The 21,809-nt window shown below is 35.1% G+C and overlaps 1 protein-coding gene across 3 annotated transcripts in view; it reads right to left on the bottom strand.

The window, feature by feature from the left end:
- LOC109090016 (seizure 6-like protein) overlaps positions 1-20,290 on the bottom strand; it is a 37,300-nt gene extending 17,010 nt beyond the window's left edge. Inside the window, exons 1-2 of one of the 3 annotated variants that reach the window (XM_042765451.1) lie at positions 18,067-18,256; positions 17,932-17,983 (exon numbers count right to left, since the gene is read on the bottom strand). In XM_042765451.1, the coding sequence (XP_042621385.1) occupies positions 17,932-17,968 (37 nt within the window). In that variant the 5' untranslated portion in view covers positions 17,969-17,983; positions 18,067-18,256. Of the gene's footprint in view, positions 1-17,931; positions 18,257-20,042 lie in introns of those variants that run through there. The other 2 variants (XM_042765449.1, XM_042765450.1) reach the window with 2 other exon arrangements.
- Between the last annotated feature and the right edge of the window lie 1,519 nt (positions 20,291-21,809).

The following is a 21,809-nucleotide window of genomic DNA, read 5'->3' as shown; positions in this document are numbered from 1 at the left end:
TGAGTGGACCACTGCCAGATCTGCCCGTTATTATAACTCTCTCTGCCACTGATTCAGGTTTGCAGACAGCCCTTCACGGGGAGGATGGACTGGATCGCAAATGAAGTGTGTCAGAGAAACGACTCGGTAAGAAATGCACCGACACGCCATCTCCTGCATGTGCTAATACATGAAGCTATACCTCCTCCTCGCAAACCCACCACCTGAACTCATTCTCAAGCCCACTGAAACACCGCAACCTCTCATTTTCTGCCAAAAAATGTCATGCTTATGCTTTGTGTAAATGTAGGTCCAAAGGGTCCAAAAGTAAGTGTCCTAAAGTGTGTGACCACATTGTAAACACCTTTTTTAACATCATACATTTTTTAATAAATAAGTAAATAAAGCCACATAACATTTAGAAATATTTAAGATTCCACACTATTGGTATTTTAACTATTATGATAGTTATAATAAAAAATATTAAAAATAAGAATGATAAAAATTTAATTTAATTTAATTTCTCTCACCCTCTGTCTCTATATATGTATATAAATTAGATAAATATTTTATTAATATTAATATAATTTTTATTATTTTATTATTATTTAATATTATTATATATAATAATATTATATTATAGTGCTGTCAATCAAAAACCAAACTAATCTCTGTTATTAACACTTTACATTAATTTGTAATCATAAATATATATTCACCCTGAATCACCAAATTAATGTAGAAAGATCAAAGAAAATAGATTTTAAATATTTGTTTACCGGCATCTTTTTTGTACTATGAATGAAGGCAAGCACTGACACCAATACTGATACCGATCACTCTATTAAATGGACTTGATGATAAAATCAGTAAATATAACCATATAACATTTCAGTGAAATTAAAAGCCATATATATTTTTTTTTTTTACCATTTAATATGCCTAAAAAAATTATGTGAACTTTTAAATTACACACACACACACACACACACACACACACACACACACACACACACACACACACACACACACACACACACACACACATATATATATATACCCAATGCTAAATATCTTTCCATAGCAAACTAATTTAGATGCATACGACTTTTGATCTCTGTTGGCTTTCTCACCACAGTGGCCATTCCTCAAGGTGAAAAAAGAGGAAGTGGCTGATCAATTAAATTACACCGGCGAAAAAAGCTATTACCCTCTGTGAGTGATAGAGTGTTGTCCAGGGACATGGTCTGAGCAATAAAACATGTAATGAAAGTGAATACAAGGGGAAAGCACCCGACGTGAGGTTCACAGGTCCACTTCGTCCTCTAGTGAAAGTTAATTTGATCCCTGTACAGCATACATGCACTTCAGTTCAATATAAGCAATCCTGAATTTATTACTCAGCATTAAACTTTCAAACAAGAAGATTGTTGACTACTGGATGTATAACACTTATATTTAAAACAGAGCTTCAACAAAAAATTCACATTTCATTGCTCAGGAATTCTCAGATGTGTTTCATTTAGGAATCAAACATCACAAATGTTTCTTCTAAAATTCTTCTAAAAAGAAAAACAGACACAAATGAGAGGGTTACTGACATACAGCAAGAGTACAGAGCTATAAAATAAACATGGATAGCAGCAGATCATTTGACCTTAGGAAAACTTGATGAGAAAAGTGTCATATTTTACTTTTGATGGCAGTCTTTCATATTTGAGTGAGGTTTTTTTGATATCAAGGGTATAAAGGGTATTTTTTTTTTAGGAGAAATCTCAAGTTCAGCAAAGCCTCCATTTGAGCTTCTATTATTATAGTTGTTTTCTAGAAGAAACTGATGTATTATTGAGGTTTTTTTTATTTGTGTGATGTGTATAAAATATGTGATTTTAGAGAATGTGTTTTACAATACGTGCATTGCGCTTCAGTATCAAAACAATGGCTAAAGCTTTCCACAATCACTGTTTGCGAGTGCTGTCTTATCTCTGTTAATCATTTAATGTGTAGAGACAAAGAGAAGCAATTTTGCACTATTGTTCACTGGATCTTTTTCGCCGTGTTGAATTGCTGTTCTACACCGTTCAACTTTTATTTATAGAAAGTGGGTCAGACAAAGCCAACACCATCTGACTCTGAAACTCCAGTGCCACTAAACACTACGAGGCTGGAGTCGGTTAGGACAGGAGCCATTCCCCACAGAAACAGAGAGAGATAATTTTAATCACGCTATTTTTTAAACCTGCTATTTTGAATGTCAAATAAACTATTTCACCAAGCAGAGAGATTGTCAACACTGAACCTGCCTTTCTTCTGTCTGCAACCTCTAGATATGACATAGCTGCAAATGTCGTACCTCGCTCCTTGTATCAATTTTAAAAATCAATTTAAGTGTTACAAATAATATAAACACATTAATTAATTATAAAAAATTATAATGAAAAAATAATAAACTAATCAATTAAAAACAAACAAAAAAATGTGATATTCAATTTAGCAATTAATAATGTAGAATTTATGATGTAATTATTTATTATTTCATTTGCATATAATCTTTCCGTAAAATTTAAATGTAATTAACATTTAATATTTTATTAATTATAAAAACAAACAAATTACTGTAAATATCAAATTAAAAATGCATTATTCAATTTAGCATTTGATATTGTAAAATTTATTAAAAAATATAACGATAAAATGTATTAATTTATTATGAAAATGTATTTGTGAATAAATATTATAAAATAATATTCTTATCTACTAGCAGTAATTTATATCATTAAATCATGTATATTTGTGGCTATTATAAATATGTATTATAGCCATAAATATATTTGATTTAATGACATAAATAAATTAAAAAGTAATTTATAATTTCATCACGTTTTACACTATCAGTTGATAAACTGAATATTGTGTGTGTGTGTGTGTGTGTGTGTGTGTGTGTGTGTGTGTGTGTATATATATCTATATATATATATATATATAATATATATATATATATATATATGCATAATATTTAAATGTAATAATAGTATACACATATCTACTGTCAATAAAATCATAATATTAATATAATCATATTAAATCATATATGTGTAACTATAATATGTAATTATTTTATCATATAATTATATATTTCATTGACCACTCTTCTCTTTAGTTATCAACACTGACCATCAAAAAATAAATAAAAAATGCTTGGCTTGACTATTAGTCATAATCAACAATGCTACACTGCAACTGCACCAACTTTAATAACCAGAAATGACCAGGGTGTTATTTTTATTTTTTACTTTGATTTGAATGTTAAATTGGTTAGGGTTGCTCACATCAAGTAGACACATTAACGGCTGTCCAAACAGAGCAGACGATACGTTCTGCAGTGGTGTCAGTGCGGCTGAGCTGGTCCCGTAAACAGCATTCATTCACATGAGATAATGAGCCCCAAACACAGCGGCCCCAACAGCACAGCAATTACTAAGAGCACAGAGTCCAACACTGCTGCTGATTGAGAAATGAATCCTCCTCTAGCTGTCATCAACTTAAACTCTCTCTCTCCTCCCTGTCTCGCTGTCTCTCTCCCGCTGCCTTGGTCTTTTCTTTATCTTGTTTCCTTGACTCGGCTTCTTTCCGTCGCCCCGCACACTGCTTATTCTGTCGGATTATGACTCAGACAGCTTTCCTGACAGTGACTGCGGTAACAGAAGAAATTCAATTCAATAAATGGCCAGCGCTGACAAAAACGCCAAAAAACGGTGGCAGCTCAGCCATGAGAGAAATATTAATGTCTGAAACCGGTCTGAACTTCTAAAAGGGATTTCAAGCTGCTGTTTTTCTGGTTTCTGGCATTTGGTTTTCATAGAACTATGTATATAACACATATGAATCCTATATTCAAACAGTACACATATATAAATATAAAGCTCATTCATGTAAAAAAAAAAATAATAATAACATACTATACTTTAAACTATTCTGGATGTCTAAATGTTGTTTTTAATTGCTGTATCCGTTATTAAAAAGTGTTATATTATAATATTGTTGTATTAGTTTACCTTAGATGCTAACACTGTAGTATTCTTTGAAGTGCCATCAAAATACCATGGTAAATGTCTATAATTAACAGATAAATATATCAAAATACTCTGTTTACCATTTACATTAGATTTTTGTAATTAGATGCTATACACTACTTAAATTAGAATTATTTAAATTAGATAGAATTATATAAATATAATTTGTAATTAGATGTTATACACTATAGTTAAAATAGAATGATAAAAAAGAAAATCTAATATAAATAAGACATTTTTACACACACACACACACACACACACACACACACACACACACACACACACACACACACACACACACACACACACACACACACACACACACAACGATTTGGCAACTAACTGAAATGAAATGAATTTAAAGTAAAATGTCTAAAAAATGGTAATGTTCATTTTAAAGGGTTCCTATTGTTAGAAAGCAAATGCACAGCAACTTGTGCAACACATGTGCATCAATATAAATAATCTAAAAGGCTTTTGTGAAATATGACAGCATGGTTAAAAACATCCAGTCTTCTTCAAGCTGAAGCTCCCCGTCTCTGTTACAAGACCTATTCCAGACCTTTTGTCTGTCGAAATCCAGGAATATAATTCCTCTCAGCAGCATCCTTTGACATTCAGACAGAGGTGAAAAAGGGCCAATCACGCGGCACAATGGTCTATTCACCAGCAGCGCTTGACAAGAGGAAGATCCCCACCAATCTGGATCAGAAAGAACCCCGAGATCCTGTCAACTGTGTACAAATGCTTGATGGTTCCTATCCTGCCTCCCTTTGTGTGTCTGGATCAAATCCAAAAGCAGTTCAGAGCGATTATGCCAAAATCAAAATAGAGGCATTCAGTTGTCATAATTGCAGCCCTGAGAGCAGTTGGAGGATTTTCAGTTAGACGCTGTTGCCGCAACAACCTGGAGAGATTTACCAAGCGTTCTCTGCTGTTGATAAAGCAGAGTCTATTTACCTCCACCAGACAGTTACGTCTTTATCAGGATGCTGCTAAAAGCCAGCAGCGATAGAGAGCACCAGCAGAGCTCCAGAAGTAAAAATCCTACTCAGAATCAGAAGAATCAGAATCAGAATGAGCTTTATTGCCAGGTATGTTTACACATACGAGGAATTTGTATTCGTGACAGAAGCTTCCGCAGTCCAACAAAATGACAGCGACAGAACAAAAAACACATAATAAAAGAATAAAAAATACAAATAAGTAGCAATAACTACTCATTTTCTTTATAGAAAAACTGACTTTTAGCAATAAAGTATAATCCGATAAAGAGGCCTACTGTGAGTTCTGAGGTTAAACTTCTATGGAAGCCTAAATTTAAAAGAATTCAAATTTCAATTAAACTTTTTAAAATCATGTTTTGTTTGTTTTTTGCAGAATTTACAATGATCCACCAAAGAAGTCGCTGTTACCATGTGTTAAAATGGTGAAGAAATATGGTTAATTTTTGTTAATATTCTTATATATTGTTGTATTTTGGAGTATTTTAAAAATATGCTTTCCATTTTATTTTATATCTGCATATATAAAAACATATTTCAAAACTAGGAAACATTTTTAGCATTTAATAGATCAAACGTGACATTTCTAATGTTACAAAAGCTTTCGATTTCAGATAAATGCTGTTCTTTTGAACTTTCTACTTTATATATATATATATATATATATAAACAGTAACAGTTCACATGCTCACTAGAAACAAATAACCACTAGCAGTTTAACTTAAGCGTATTTAAAAGAAGTCTTTATTTTCAAAGCAATGATTATGATGTGAATTACTGCCTGCCACTATTAACATTGTTTATGCAAGTCAAAGTTTGTAAAGTTGTGCTTCATCAGGAAGCAGGCTGGTTTGCTTTGAGGTCTTTATTTGAAATCCCTATGGAGAAAATGTAATATATATAAAAAATGAAAAATAATAATACTTCCGGGACCCAAGAAAGTGGGCGGTCATAGTACAAGAAAGAGCATTAAAATAAGCTCCAAACAAGTTAGTTTAACCGACCGATAAACACGCTCTCGCAGAGCTTCCCACATACTTCCACATCTCCCCCGTCGACACGGCATCCCATTATCACCGTTTAGTGCTATGACTGTGTGCTGACTCATTAAAGGTGTCAATGATCCCACCATAGAGAAAAAGAGTAACAGAGTGGTTGTGAAAGGAGGGATTGCGTGAGATAAAGAGGACGGTGGGTGAGGATGGGCGAGAGAGAAAGAGAATAAGAGAGAGAGAGAAAGACTAAGCAAGACTGTGTGTTTCTGGGCAGAGCAGATAAAGGCCACTGCCATTGGCTGTATGGATATGGGGAAGAACTGCATGCTGATTGAACGCATGGCTGAATAGAGAAACATATAACTAACCTTGACTTTTCAATCTCCACATTTGTCTGCTTTTATGCCCTTCCTCTTTCCACCGCTGGTGACATTCCCGACACGCTTTACAGCTGACAAACAGACAATTACTGTAACCATAAATTTCTGGGGGCACATTCCTGTCCAATCATATCCAGTCGCTGTGGAAAAGCACTGCGTGTGAAGGCTACAATGGTTATAATGATTACAAAACATCACACGTATTTGGAGAAATTAGCTAAATAGTTGTCTGTGAGAATTATAAACCCTGGGGCAAAGAAACATAAGTGTTTCATCACAATCATCAAACTTCTAGCTGAAATGGTTGCTCTCGGAGTCATGCTGAGCATTGCGGGAGGTCTGCAGTATAGTAAAGATCCCTGCCATTATCACCACTCACCATCAATATCTGGTGCTGCAGACCTATTTTAAAGACTGTCAGCGTTTGCTAAAGAAATGTTCCTAAGGCTGCACAATATATTGATTTTTGAAATTATAATAGTGCTCCAGACAAAAAATAACTAGGGAGCTTTTAGCTCCTGAAATGAAACATTTAGGAGCCAAGAGACATATAAGTCATATTATTAGACAAATTACTGAACTGCTAAAAATGGCTACAGAAGTAGTTCATTAAGTGCATTACTTCTTACTTAAACTTTTAAAAGCTATTTAAAAACTATTTAAGTTATTTAATGGTGGTTTTTATAAATCATTTATAATATAAAAAATAATTAAGAAATACTACACAAATGCATAATTATAAATGATATATTATTATAACAAATAATTTGTTAAATAAATAGAAATTATACAGATGTGAATATACAGATGCAAAGTTTGTGTGATTAAAATCACTAGTGGAAAACATGAATAGAAAGTTCAAAAGAACAGTATTTACTTGAAATTGAAATCTTTTATACTTTACTAAATATTATACATATATTATTTGATTATAAATATTTTTAAATAAATGTATACTAAATATAAATGATAAGATATATGAGGAAAACACTTAAACTCTTGTGGAAACACCACTTTTGTTTTTTGTGTGTGTGTGTGTGTTTTTTTTGGGGGGGGGTGAATATAAAGGATTTTACAATAAACAAAAACTAAAAATAAAACAAAAAAATAAATGGTAATAACTAAAAAATTAAAATGAAAACTGATATATCCTTGCTAAATAAAATTTCTTAAATAAATAAATAAAATACTGACCCTGAACATTTGAATGGTAGAGAATATTTCCAGCAGGGACACAAGTCAAATCTAGAGATCAGTAGATATACTATCACAGACGGTGTGTCTGAAATCACATGCTGTCTGAGTAGGTACTACATTTGGATTTGAACTTACTTTTAAAAAAAGTATTTTCTATATAGTATAAATATAGGTAGTATGAATGAAATTCGGACGTACTACACCCACCGTGTTGTTACTATCAAGTGTATTACTACCAACATCAGTAGTGCCACTTCACTGCCATTCATAAATCCTCTCCCGTGGCATCATGGGATGGTAAAGTGTTCATCAAATGCGCTGAAGTATTAGGTCATCCAGCTACTTTTCACCTACTGTTTTTTGAATACTATGAATTTGGAATTTGGACGTACTACTCTTTTGGCATACTGCTTTTTGCATACTATAGAGTATGGAAATATTTAATTTTGGACGCAGCAAGAGTTTTGGAAATGGGCTAGCAAATGACACCCTACCAATCACCCACCCACAACAATAGCCACCACACAGCATCTTGCCAGAACCAATCAGCACACCTTATAGCCGTGCCTTGGCAACAACTTCAACATAATATTTTCCCAAACAATACATTAGAAGGGCTGCATATTAATTATATTTGAACTATTGACTCAAGCTCACATTCCAGCATTAATTAATCTAAATTCTCATTCCCCACATCTACATGACGGCAGCCATTTTCCCACGGGATTGCTGGCCCGGCTCACTAATTTGAACACCTGCCTCATTAGCGCTGGTGCTCGGCCCTGAGCTCAGTGCCGGTTACTGGAAAGTCACGTCACAGGAAAAGAGACAAAGAAGAGCAAGAACCAGAAATAATGATTTTTTTTTCATTGGAAGCCAATGAGAGCAGCGCAGACACTGGGTCGATGTCCCGGGACAGTTGCTACATGCCCCCATTGGGTCAGTCGAGCCCTCTAGATCCAACACTGAACTGGAGCAGCCATTGATTGCATTGGGATGAGCCACATGACATATCATCTCCATCTAAAATGCTGCCCAATGCACCACGGATACAATAATAAACCAATGAACTACCATGCGAACATCCTTATCATCTGCTGCGAGTCTGTAAACATGTACAAATTACATCAAGAGTCTTGGACTAACGCCTGGTGACTGTACGATCAAATTGCTGGTGACTGCACAGCTCTATTGACTCAGTCGTCCATCGATGTGGAAAATAAGAGCTGTCAATCCTGATCCAGTACAGATGGCACGTTCACCCGGCATTTAAAGCTTTTCAGCATAAATCAGCTTGCGTCTGTAATAAGATGAGTGAAAGACTTAGTGTCAAAACAGTCAAATCTAGACATTTAATAAGCTTATTTTAAATGACTTAGAGGTAAAGTGTGTAACTTTAAACATTGTGTAAACATTTTTCTTATTCAAATATAACATTCTGAGTTAAATGGCAAATTAAAAAAAAAAATAATAATAATTTTGAAACAGGAAAACTGGATGTTTTTATTCTATTTTTTTAAGAAACTGGAAGTTTAATTAAATGAACACATTTAATAAAACATGAAATTTTGTATTGTAAGTAGAAAATCTGAAATTGTATTTTCTTGTAAAACATACTGCAATAATCTTCAATAATAATATTTACAGCTATGTTTTTTTTTTTTGTTGTTGTTGTTGTTGTCTTTTTTTTTTTTTTTTTTTTACATTGTAAGGTAAAATTCTGAATTGAAGAGTTGGAAATGTGCTTTTACACCCTGGTCCACAAAAATCAGTTTATTACATATGATGAAATCAATCAATCAATCAATCAACCAATCAATCAATCTTCAGGGTTTTTAAATCTTTTTTAAAAATGTTTAAACAAGGCTTTGTCAAGCCAACATTATTGTTAAAAAATCTATATTAAATTACAGCTATATGAATTTATTAAAAAATAGTTTAATTATACTTTAAGATCAATTCAAATTGCAATTCTGCATTCTGTTTGCAACCTCAATTCAAATACACTTTAATTTCAGAAATTGGAACTCAAAAAGCATTCTCAATTCAATTGCGAACGTGCAAAAACCCTGTTTCATACTAGAATGGTACCAGAAAATAAACAGGGTCAAATGTGGTGAGTTAGGTTTTGTGGTTTACCACAACTTACATTCTAAGAAAAGTGCGTAAAAATACAGGCCAATGTACCGTGTTAATATGAACACATTTTCTGTACTGATTTTAAACTGGTGTTTTACCCATATTTTGTTTTACACATTGCATTGTGTGGTGGTTTAAGTTTGAAAGAAATGCCCGTAAACGTAACAAATTTTTCTACCAGGACATTCTTCTTTATTTCTAAGGATTTGTTTCAGCATATTAAACTAGGACAAGAGAAATTATTTTAACATTGAAAAATTTAATCTCCTTAAAGCACATCAGAACAGAAAACCATCTCATCGTCTCCATGATGCCTTTACAGGGATCCCAACCATTCTTGGATGTTCTAGGGCCCCGAATCTACTGGATTCCCTCCAGGATGGCGACTGGCACAGCGAGGCAGATGGCGTCTCTGAGCAGCTGCACAGGTGTGTGTCGTCTGCACAGGCAGCTGTCCCGCTCCTCTCTCTCCTCTCACACATGTATCTCCCTCCATCCTTTAATCTCAGCACTCCTCCCTCAACATTCTGACATTTGCTTTGGTTTTACTTATGTTATTTTGGGACACTGTGTTCCTCGAAGGTAAGGTGAAACGAATAACATTTTCTACAATACAACGAGAGTGTGATTAACCACTTCTCTGGAGAACAAACGGTGACAATACATCAAAGGGACGGATCCTCTCCATTCTCCCTCTCCTGCCTTCATTTAACTTACAAAGTGTACACAGGGATCAAAAAGATCAAGAAGAGCGATAGAACAATCTCTCTTTGAGTATTAGTCTACAAAAACAAATGGATTCCTCACAAACGTCTATGTTCAGAATAGCGGACTATCATACTACCATTTCTTTGCAGTAAACTACTGCTCAAACATTTTGGGGTCAGTAAGATTTTAAGAAATTAATGATTTTGTTCAGCAATGACTCATTTAGTAGATCAAAAGAGTAAAGGCATTTAAAATGTTACAAATATTTCTATTTCAAATAAATGCTGCTCTTTTGAACTTTCTATTCATCAAACAATCCTGATATTAAGAATTTAAAAAAAAAATGAAGCAGCACAACTGTTTTCAACATTGATAATAATAAGAAATGTTTTTTGCACAGTAAATCAGGATCATGTGACACTGAAGACTGAAATAATGATGCTGAAAATACAGCTTTGCAGCACAGGAATAAATTACATTTGAACATTATATACAGTAATTGTATGCATACTACTTACTTTCATAAATGGTAATTAGTATGCCAAACCAAAGCCAACCCACAGATGGCCTTTGAGATTGCTTCCCATCTAACCTGAATATCTGAGTTTTTCCATGGCACTGTCACATTTGGCTTATTCACGGCGTACTTTTCTTTGTAAAGCTACTTTGGACCAATTTGAATAGAAAAAGTGCTCTACTAATAAAACAGAATTGAACTGAACTCAATTCCACTCTTGTTTTCCCAACGATTTCCTGTGTTGATATTCCTATCACCATGACAACCTATCTTAAAAGCCCTCTCCATTTACAATTAATGCAGCTGTCCTTTAAAACATTTATTTGTTGATTTATTTATGCTTTATGCTACCCAGAGGAAACCCGCCGTTCGTCTAAAAATCAAAGTGCTTGTCATCAACACACAGATCTTGTGACAGTGAGGAGGTTTCATAAGCGTGACAAAGTTTGATGGATGCAAGATGGGGAAAAAGGGAATGAAAATGAGTGTTTTTTCTTTTTTTCCCCTCTTCTCTATGCCTTGACTCCTCCATCTTGTGCTCCATGCATGAACGGGAGGCAGTCTGGAGTGTGAGTGGTGTTTCAATGACTGTTGCCCACAGAGAGGCACTAAAGTGTGCAGCCCTGCCAAGAACCCTCCAACCGATCGCTCATTCACACGCTCAAAAGGCCTGGATCCTACCGAAAACACCCGGCCACCCATTTTAACACAGCCCTCGGGACGCTTTACATCACACACCAACAATAAAGCACCATGATATTGCCATACTTTTTTTTATCATGGAAATATCGCTGTATTCTTTTTGTTGCTTTGGTTTTTTATAATTTTTTTATGTAGTATCACAATATTATACCAGATAATAAATTTTCCATGTTATTCTTAGGAGTACATTGTAAATACTTTAAATACAATAGCCTATATAATGTGGCATTTGTGGTACTGTCATGGTATTTTCACCTGTTACCATCACTATACCACTTTTTTAAGTAAAAATATAATGGTTTATGAATATTTACCATGCCATGCTTTTGATATGGTTCCATTGTAATACCATGATTTTACTACTGTATACACCATGGTAATATGAAAATTTTTTTGGTTATGGCCTTAGAAAAAGTACTGTGTTGGTACCATGGTACAGAGACTATTTTCACCTGATACCATCACTATACCATAGTACCTTTTACTTTAAGGGAAAATGGCATGGTTTTATGAATATTTACCAGATGAGGTAACATGGTAATACATGATTTTTTTTTATGGTTATGTACTTTACAAAAACTACTGTGGCGTAACAGTAGTGGTATCAGGTACTTTTGGTACATATGTACATGGTACTTACAGTAAGACCCTGGTAAAAACAATGTTACATAAAATACCATGACGTATTAATAATTAGTAAGTACCCCGGTATATATGAAAAGCACCATGGTACCACCACAGTATGTTTTAAGGGCATTAAAGCTCTTCAGCCAATTTTTAAGACATTAATTCCATCTACAAAAGCAGCAGGCGCGAGATCTTATCACATTCAGAAATGATTCAGATCTAAACGTCTGAAATTACATTAATTCAGAGGCTCTTTCTAAAGCTGTCTTCATGCCCCAAAAAAGTCATTTCCATAATAGTACTGAAATGAAGTTTCAGCACTGAATCGACTCTCTCCACCTGCTGGGACTGTCCGTCTGCATTAGTGGCTGACAGTGCTCTCAAGCACAGGATGAACAAACCCGACAGCTGAAGCCGGTGTGTAAAACATCGAGCTAAAACGTTAAGGCAAACACTCGCTCTCAAATGTCACCGTGGAGACAGGGGAGCTGATGGCAATGCTTTGACTGCATTTCTCACCTTATCTCGACGCGCTAAATGCACCCGGGCTCAGGTGAAGGCAGTCGCTTGCAAGCACCTCTCAAATCAGAGAAACAGTTTGGGACGTTTCAAAACACGCTACCTGTCAGCCGCCGCTTTGAAGCAAACGGAAGCTGAAATATTAAGCATGTAAAATGCTCCGCGGAAATTGAGGTGTCATGCGCCTGACAGATGGTGCATGCTTTGTACCAACCGTTCCATCTGGCTGAAGTGACACCGTCATATTCAGAGGCTCAGATTCATCATGGAGCGTCTTCAAAGTTCAGCGCTGACGTTCTCAATCGCTCATTCACGTGCATCATTAGAGCTGTAGCCGCGTTAGAGGTGGTTATGTGGAGTTGTGTTCTATTCCTCAACAATACCCTGCTTTTTAATATCTTTAAAAGACTTCTGTTGGCAACAGTAAACATTTAGATGCTTGAGGAGCCTTATACTCCAGTTTTAAAGTTATTGCATATCTCCATTACAGTAAATGTGAGTTTATTGGCTTTTCTTTTAACAGCAGAGAACATGAAATCAGGGAATCCAAAATCAAGACACAGCAATTGGAGAAATGTAGCATTACATCACTTGCTCACTAATGGATCCTCTGCAGTGAATGGGTGCCGTCAGAATGAGAGTCCAAACAGCTGATAAAAACATCACAATAATCTTACAAGTATCCACACCACTCCAGTCCAGCAGTTAACATCTTGTGAAACCAAAAGCACCATCATTAGACATTTAAGGAAGTGTTATTATGGACTTGAATTTTGCCACAGTTTAAAGTTAAAATGACTTTTAGATTTGTTTCTTACAAACATGCAGCTTTTCACTTCACAAGATGCTAACTGATGGACTGGAGTGGTGTGGATTACTTGTGGATTATTGTGATTATATGATTATTATATGTTTTTATCAGCTGTTTGGACTCTCATTCTGACGGCACCCATTCACTGTAGAGCATCTATTGGTGAGCAAATAATGTAATGATAAATTTCTCCAAATCTGTTCTGATAAAGAAACAAACTCATTTACATCTTGGATGGCCTGAGGGTGAGTACATTTTCAGCAAATTTTCATTTTTGAGAGAACTATTACCTAAAACTCAACAACTTGTTGCAACCCAATGTGCATGATGTTCTGCACTGCATTTGCAATGAATCCTTTAAAATTAGACTAGGATAATTTATTAAAAAATCAATTTCATGTTAACTTTAATCAAAATCGTGCACATACACTTTTCTTTTAAGAGTATTCTGCATGTCAGAGTAAACATTTTAGTGCATTTAATGCACTAAATACAAAACATGCACTAATATATTCTCTTTTCAGGGCACTGGTCAAGATGAGAAGATCCTTTAGGCCATTCATTAGTTTTGTCGGATTCACTCAACCAATGCGATCATTTAGGGCTGATTAACACTGCCTGATAATTTCATTAACACCCCAAGGCAACAGATGCTCAGCTGTGAAACTTGTGTCAGGATGTTTACACTAAACTGTTTCATCACGTTTTCATCAGGAAACGTTAAAAAGGGCCTTAATTTGTCTGTTCGTTTGACAGGTTCTGCCAACTTTTTTAAATACTGCCAACCTGATAAGCGAGTGTAAAGGCCAAAGGCCAACAGGTTGATGGGTAGATCCCTGCAAGAAGAAAAGCGTCCACATTTTACCCTTCAGCAAAACACAGATTGCTCCAGGGGGACTGAACCTGAAACTAGAATAGAGCAGCATTTGCCTGTGCAAAACTCAATATTTTATTTCATCTGTAAGTTGTTTGTTAATGACTAAGATAAATGACAAATGTAACACTGTTTCTGGAAGCTACCACATAATATCTCAGCTGAAGTTGAGGGAGGTAAATAAACAATTTCTCAAAATTATGATAACACACTCTTCCAAGACAGCTTAAGAATTAGTTCCATATAAATGTGAAAATAATACATTCATTAATATTAGTATTAAAATAGTTCATGTGTTAAAATAATGTTGCAATGCTATAAATGTTAAATTAGAATAATAAATAATAAGCCTCTGATGCTCACCAAGGCTGCATTTATTTGATCTAATTTTTATTTTAATATATTTTCTAATATAAATAGTAATTTAAATAGCATTTCATTTATTCTTTATGCATTTCGTATTATTATTGATGTTGAAAACATTGTGCTGCCTAATATTTTTGAGGATTTTTTTTTTCAGATTATTTATTAAATAGAAAGTTCAAAAGAACAGCATTTATTTGAAATAATAACATAAAATGTCTTTATTGTCACTTCAATCAATTTATTTAGCTGGCAATTCATAAAGCGTGTCCTAAAATGACTACTACAATCTTTAGGTTTTCCACATCTCATCTACTTTTACGCTTTCCCCTCAGTCCTTCTCTCACAGCTACGATTCTTGTCTTTTTGATGCTTTAGGACACCACTGCTCAAAAAAAAAAGTCTCACCAATTCCCAGTGACTACAGAATGTGAATTATGAAGAGGTGCTGAGCTGCTGAGTCGGGCTCCAGGTGCTGAAGAGAAGCTGTCAGTCGCCCCCCGTCAGCAAACCTCCAGGGCATCAGATGCAAACCTCTTGTTCGGAGGAAACTACAACAAAAAGCACTTTCCAAGATCCACTGTACGTGCACAGGCCGCCAGCCCACGGTATAGAGCATCAGGATAGCAGATATTACGCAAACTGCCCTACTGTCAGAGCTTTTAAAATGGCAGTGATATTGCATACAACACTGTATTCCGGAGCATGTTTAACACACCACATGCTTCATTGAAATAATACCATAATGCCAGCCAACAAATTACACTAGAGATATTACCTAAACCTTATATTTACGGAACATGCCAGCGTTCAATGGATCTACATCAGCGTTTGTTTTGATACCCGATTAGGGAAATACGATATTAGCAAAACAAACACCTGGTGATAGATTCAGAACCAGACAGAAGCCCATCGTATCCTGAATCAACAAACCCACACAGGTACAATCAAATGAATCATTCCATGAAGCGGATGCCTTTTTCATTTTTTCATCTTTTAAAATGTATTTATTTTGAAATATAAATTAAAGTTTGAATTAAAAAATAATTTTAATTAAAGTATAATTTTATAAATATATAATTAATTCATTACTTTATTATAGTTATATTATGCTTTGATTAAATTAATTACAAATATAATAAATGACAAAGGTAAGAAGAAATGTATAAAGTAATATATTTTTAAATATATTATTTTATAATATTAAATAATCTGTAAGTAACATTTTAAACAATGTATCAGACAAATAAGGTATTAATAAATTGTAATGTGCCATCTTGAGTCACATTAAAATATTCATTTAAAATAATGATTTAATTTTTCCTGTCTGCACTGCTGGTAGTTATGCCACTGGCTGTTATTTATACCAAATATTCACTTTTAATTAATCACTTGTGTACTATATAAAAAAATCATGGTAATGAGGATTGATAAACAAAAACATAACAAGAAGCAATAGCTTCTTAAATAAAGGTTCTGTATTGGCATATTATATTCTAGGTGGTTCCACTGCACAAAAGTTTTCCATCTGGAAAAGCATTCTTATAAGAAATGTTCTTTGGGGAACCTATGGTTCTATTATGACGTCACTGTGAAATCCCCTTTTTGGAACCTTTATTTTTTAAGAGTTATTTACACAATGAGCCAAAAAACACTGGTTTTGTAAAATAACCCAATGCTCAGGTCTCCATAAATCCACACATTTGAGCCTGTAGTCTTCTGAGAGCACATCTCACGCACTTGTTTTAGTTCCTATCAGACATTTCCTGCGGGACATTCTTGCCCTTTCTATTCTGATTTGGCTTTGTGTGTCAGAAACTAGGGAGAGCTGTGGTGAAAGACGGGAAGTGATGTGATGGAAAGAGAAGGACAAATTCTAGATGAATGAGTTTCAGAAGGTGCAGAACAGACAGTCTGTCACCTAGAGAGTTCTGGCCCTGTGAAAATAACACTGACAGCACCACCAGAATTGTCTATCTGATTTTTGGGAGAGTACTGTGAATTTGCTTGAAACTTTGCAGTCCATAGTTCTGTGGTTCCAAATGAGAAATCGCACTCATTTACTCATTCTAAACCTGTATGACTCTCTTTCTTCTGTGGAAGCGGAGCATGAGTCCTATGACTGCTTTTATGGTGCTTTTGAAGCATGAACGCTCTAGTTCCCATCCATTGTAATGGCATGGAAGAGAGCCACCAGCACAATTCTTCTATGAATGAAAGAACACCAAATAGTGCAAATAGTGACATGATGAGAATTATTTCTTTAAAATACAATACACAGATTTATTTGAGTCAGCAATAAAAAATACTATCAAAGTTTTTTTGCATGGAAGAGCTCTAACTATCATATCACCAGCAGTAAATTAAGATAGCTAGAGTGCAACTAAGATCTAGTTCCCATTAACAGTACAGAGTGTGCCAAAACAATGAGAACTCAATTATTATGGGACGTGATCCAAAATTAACATGAGGGATATTATAACTTTTGTAATCTAACCCTTCTAGTTATGGAAAGTGCTGGGTTCACTACAAATTCAGTTCTATATTAAGCAATTAATCACTACAGATGTTGTTGATTTCTAGACAATTTCAACTTATCATCTATAAACACAAACAATGTACTGTAATTAAATTTATTGTAATGCTTTTATGCTCTGTTCAATTCAACTCATATTTTCAACTACTGTAAATGAAACAAAACCCACTTTGACTCAGAAATCTAATGTGGAAATCTAGAATTTAAATAACTGTACAGTTGCAAAACAAATGCTTTTTGCCATTAAATTGCCATTTTGTTTCATTATCATATTCTGAGCAGACACCAGAATAATGCATGGTTAAAGATGTCAATCTAAACGGAAAAGAGCACAACATTAAAATGTTTAAGTCTACAGAGAAAGGAAAATCACTAAATATACCCACAAGACTTATTATATGGGTTAACATCCCCAAGACTTAATATAGGCTATTACATGAATATTCTATATTACATGAATATTATTAATATATTAAATGAATTAACATGAGAGTAGTTGCTTACCATTCTTGCATGTGCAATTATCTCTTGTAATGGTCATGTAAAGCTGGTCAACCTGGAAGTGGAAACTTTCCCATGATACCAGCAGGAATGTAAACTAAATGTAAAATAGTACTGTTTGTAGCAAACCACACTCACATTATGTCGGTAAAGATACACTCACGCAGACAGTAATTTAAGCTTGCTAGTAGGCCTTCCTTTACTACTAGTCAAAAATAAGTTATTACAAGATATGACACTAGTTTTTCTTAAGTAACACTATCCACAACTATATATAAAGTTTCAGAGGAGGGTTGCGTCTCATTTCTTTAGCTAATTTTCGTCGTCAATCACATCGTTAAACATGGCGTTAATAGGAGTGGTAAAACGCGAAATGTACCTGCGCGTATGGGTGTCTCCGCTTCGCTGTGATTGGCTGATCACGCTGACAACAAATTAAAGCCCGCCTACGACGTTAACAGGTGCGCGAATAACCTGAATGCGCAAACCGGTGAATACAGAGAGAATACTTACAAAATAGACGCAGATATCAAAATCTTCAGTCAAAAGTAACTTAAAATTAAACGAAATAAAAAAAAAATAAAATAAAGCTGTAGCTGCACCTCAGTGTCTGCGACCATCAACACGTTTGACCAATGATAGTCTGGTAGGATTTGATAATATAATAATTGCGACTAATAATAAAACACACACACACACACACACACACACACACACACACACACACACACACACACACACACAAACAGTTTGTAGCATTAAAGGCATTCTAACTTATGCGTTAACCTATAATTATTTTTAAATCAATGTGTAACACGCATATCTGATATGATTTTAATACATAGTTTTTTTTTTTTTTTTTTTTTTTTTTTTTTCAAAAGCAAAACATATAGGCTATATTGTTTAGTTGCTTGTGTAGGAAAATGCTGTTCCTTTAATCTAGTTCCTTTAATCTAGAAACGTCAAATCGAGCTGGAATTTACACTGGACCAAAATAATCCAAACGCAGAGAGGTGTCTTTCCCTTCTTATTTCAGATCATCACACACCACTGTCGGAAAATAAACACATTTTTAATTTTTTTTAATTTTTTTTTACTAGAGGACAGAATCGTGTTAAGGAGCCACATGTACTCGCGCATGTCCCGATTAAAGAGGAGTTGCCCACGCGCGTGGAACTGAGCTAAATTTAAACCGCAAGTGATTAAAGAGCTGCTCGGGGAAGAAAAACAGTGGGTGAACCAACACAGTCATTTGACTTCTTGTTCACGCATCTGCATGAATAATGCAACAGCATTGCATTTATTACACCAGGTCAGGGAGGGTGAATGCTCCTGCTTCGGGGAGGTGACACTTACTGAAATCAAACTGCGCTTGTTTCTAATGCGAGCACACGATTTATATATATATATATATATTTATATATATATATATATATATATATATATATATATATATATATATATATATATTTTTTTTTTTTTTTTTTTTTTTTTTTTTTTTAATTTATCTCAATCTTGCGCACAAAAAGTCGTAATAGCGTAAAGGACGCATGTTTATGAATGGACAAGCACACACACACACAAGCTGACAACAGACCAATGCATTTTCATGTCATTCCATGCACTTTAATTTCAGTTAAAGCACAAGTCCAAAGGGTCCTGGGTGAGATTTACAACGTTATGCACGACGTCTATGCAATACATCTATAGCCTACATGTGATCCATTATAAAATAACATTCAGTTGGAATCCCGCAGCGTTACTCTTTGTCCACGCGCGTTTTTATGCAGCAGATCCACACATAAGCATGTTTCATTATTTCTGCCCCAATTTTGCCTTGAAAACAATTCTGGCGGCGCATGCACGAGCCAAACTGATCAAAACAGGCATGTTTGTCTCGTGCAATCTTGTCCGCAAACCTCACATGTCGCATCAGGGTGACTAAACTCAAATACTTGTGTTGCAACGAGTTTTTATCAAATAGGCTGTGCGTAATCGTGATAAAAGTGAGGTGTATGTGGTAAAGTTTCAAGCGCTCTTTCTGTTAAACAGCAGTGTCAGTGCATCAAAGACAAAAGGACATCTGAATGAATCAGAGCAGTAATGAACATTACCTTGGGCTGTGATCTCTCCCCATAAGCTCCCCATCCAAACCATCAAGCCAAACAGCAGAGCATCACTTTGAACTCCCAGCATGTTAAGACACAGTCCAAAGGGGGTCCAGTCCAGAATAATCACAGATGCAGCGTTGAAGTCCACAGCAGAGCTGCTTAGTGTAAGAGACGTGGAGTTGAACTCACAGGCGGCGTGTGTGCATGAGCTCCTGTGTGTTCACAGCTCTCTTCATCTCTCCTCTGCTGAACTCCGCAGTATGTCTTCTCCTTCACTCACCCCTCCTCTCTCTCTCTCTGGTTTGTGTGTATAAAAGTTGCTGATGCTGTGGGAAGAATATGCTTCTACAGTTTCAAATCTGAATTCAGGGATATAATAAATGCGTATTTGTTACTGATAGATAGATAGATAGATAGATAGATAGATAGATAGATAGATAGATAGATGTTTGACTGTCTGAAATAATCACAAGCCCACCCTTTTTAACCAATCAGAAATTTTATGACATACATGAAAAACTCATTTCTGAGAATGGTGTGACAACTAGCCCCAGTCTTGATTTTACCATAAAGGCAATTTAAAACTCCCAGCGGAGAGGCTAGTCTCTACTTAGATTACCAAATGTTTTCCCCAAATCAATCCACAGTGAAGCTCATATGATATCATGCATGACTTCACCGGTCAAGGGAATTCATAGTCCAGTAACAGCATTATCGTTTATCCCACATCTCTCATTTCTGGCTAAAAGGCCGCTGGCCTGCACTAAGAAATGAGATAGACCTCGAGTTTGAGGTGCCGTGACCAGAGCAGACTCTGTTTCAAACAGATATGCCCGGCTATGTGAGAAGAGCTGGACAGAAACCACATAAAGACCTCCAGCCCGCTTTGAGATATGTGATGCTTTGATGCAATTTTTTTTTGTTAATCCAGTGGCATGAGAAGAAAGTAATTTCTCTGAAAGCATAATTTTCAAATTCTTGTTAGCTGGGTCTAGCTGCTTTGCGATAATCTTTGTTAATTACTTCTGAGTGAGTGTTCCAGTAAAGAAATGAAAACATTCATCCGGAGAAATTCGCTGAAAGGGATAGTTCACTCACTTCAAACCATCCTGTATCCTTAATATTTGAATCAGGAGAGAAATATGCACAGATCAAGTACCATTTACAAGTGAAACAAGTTCTAAACAGATGGATTTTGATGAGAGAGGAATTTTTTGCTGGAGAAAGCTTTATTATGAATTATGGACTCTCTTCTGTGGAACAAAAGAATTATATTTTTTCCAGTCCAATGAAAGTCAATGGGGTCCAGTGTTGTTTGGATATTATAAAAAAGGAATGAACATTTTGGATGTCTAAACCTTTATATCTACATTCAAGTGACTGCTTCCAAGGCTGTAAGATCACAGCTCAGTGTTGGCAATGCCATTCACCTTTACAGACTAATGAGGCATGACACATGTATGGCTCATTGCCCAGCACTGAAACCACTGTTTTTTATGTAGTTAAAATTCAGCTGCTGTATATAATGATGCTGTTGGATTTATTTTAAAGTGAAACTCCTCGTTTTTTAGCAGTGCAACCACGTATTTGTTGGATTTTGTGCCAGAACTTTATGCATCAAAATAATTAACATGTATTTTTTTTCTGAAAACAGCTAAACCAGGAACATTTATATTATAGATCACAACGTTTATATGCATCTGCTGACACTCATCCAAAGTGATGTACATTGCATTCAATGTACATTTTTATCACTTCATGCATTCCCTG

The sequence above is a fragment of the Cyprinus carpio genome, chromosome A10 (genome assembly GCF_018340385.1).
Source record: "Cyprinus carpio isolate SPL01 chromosome A10, ASM1834038v1, whole genome shotgun sequence".
In the NCBI taxonomy this organism is placed as follows: Eukaryota; Metazoa; Chordata; class Actinopteri; order Cypriniformes; family Cyprinidae; genus Cyprinus; species Cyprinus carpio.
This window is presented reverse-complemented; position numbering and strand designations above follow the sequence as displayed.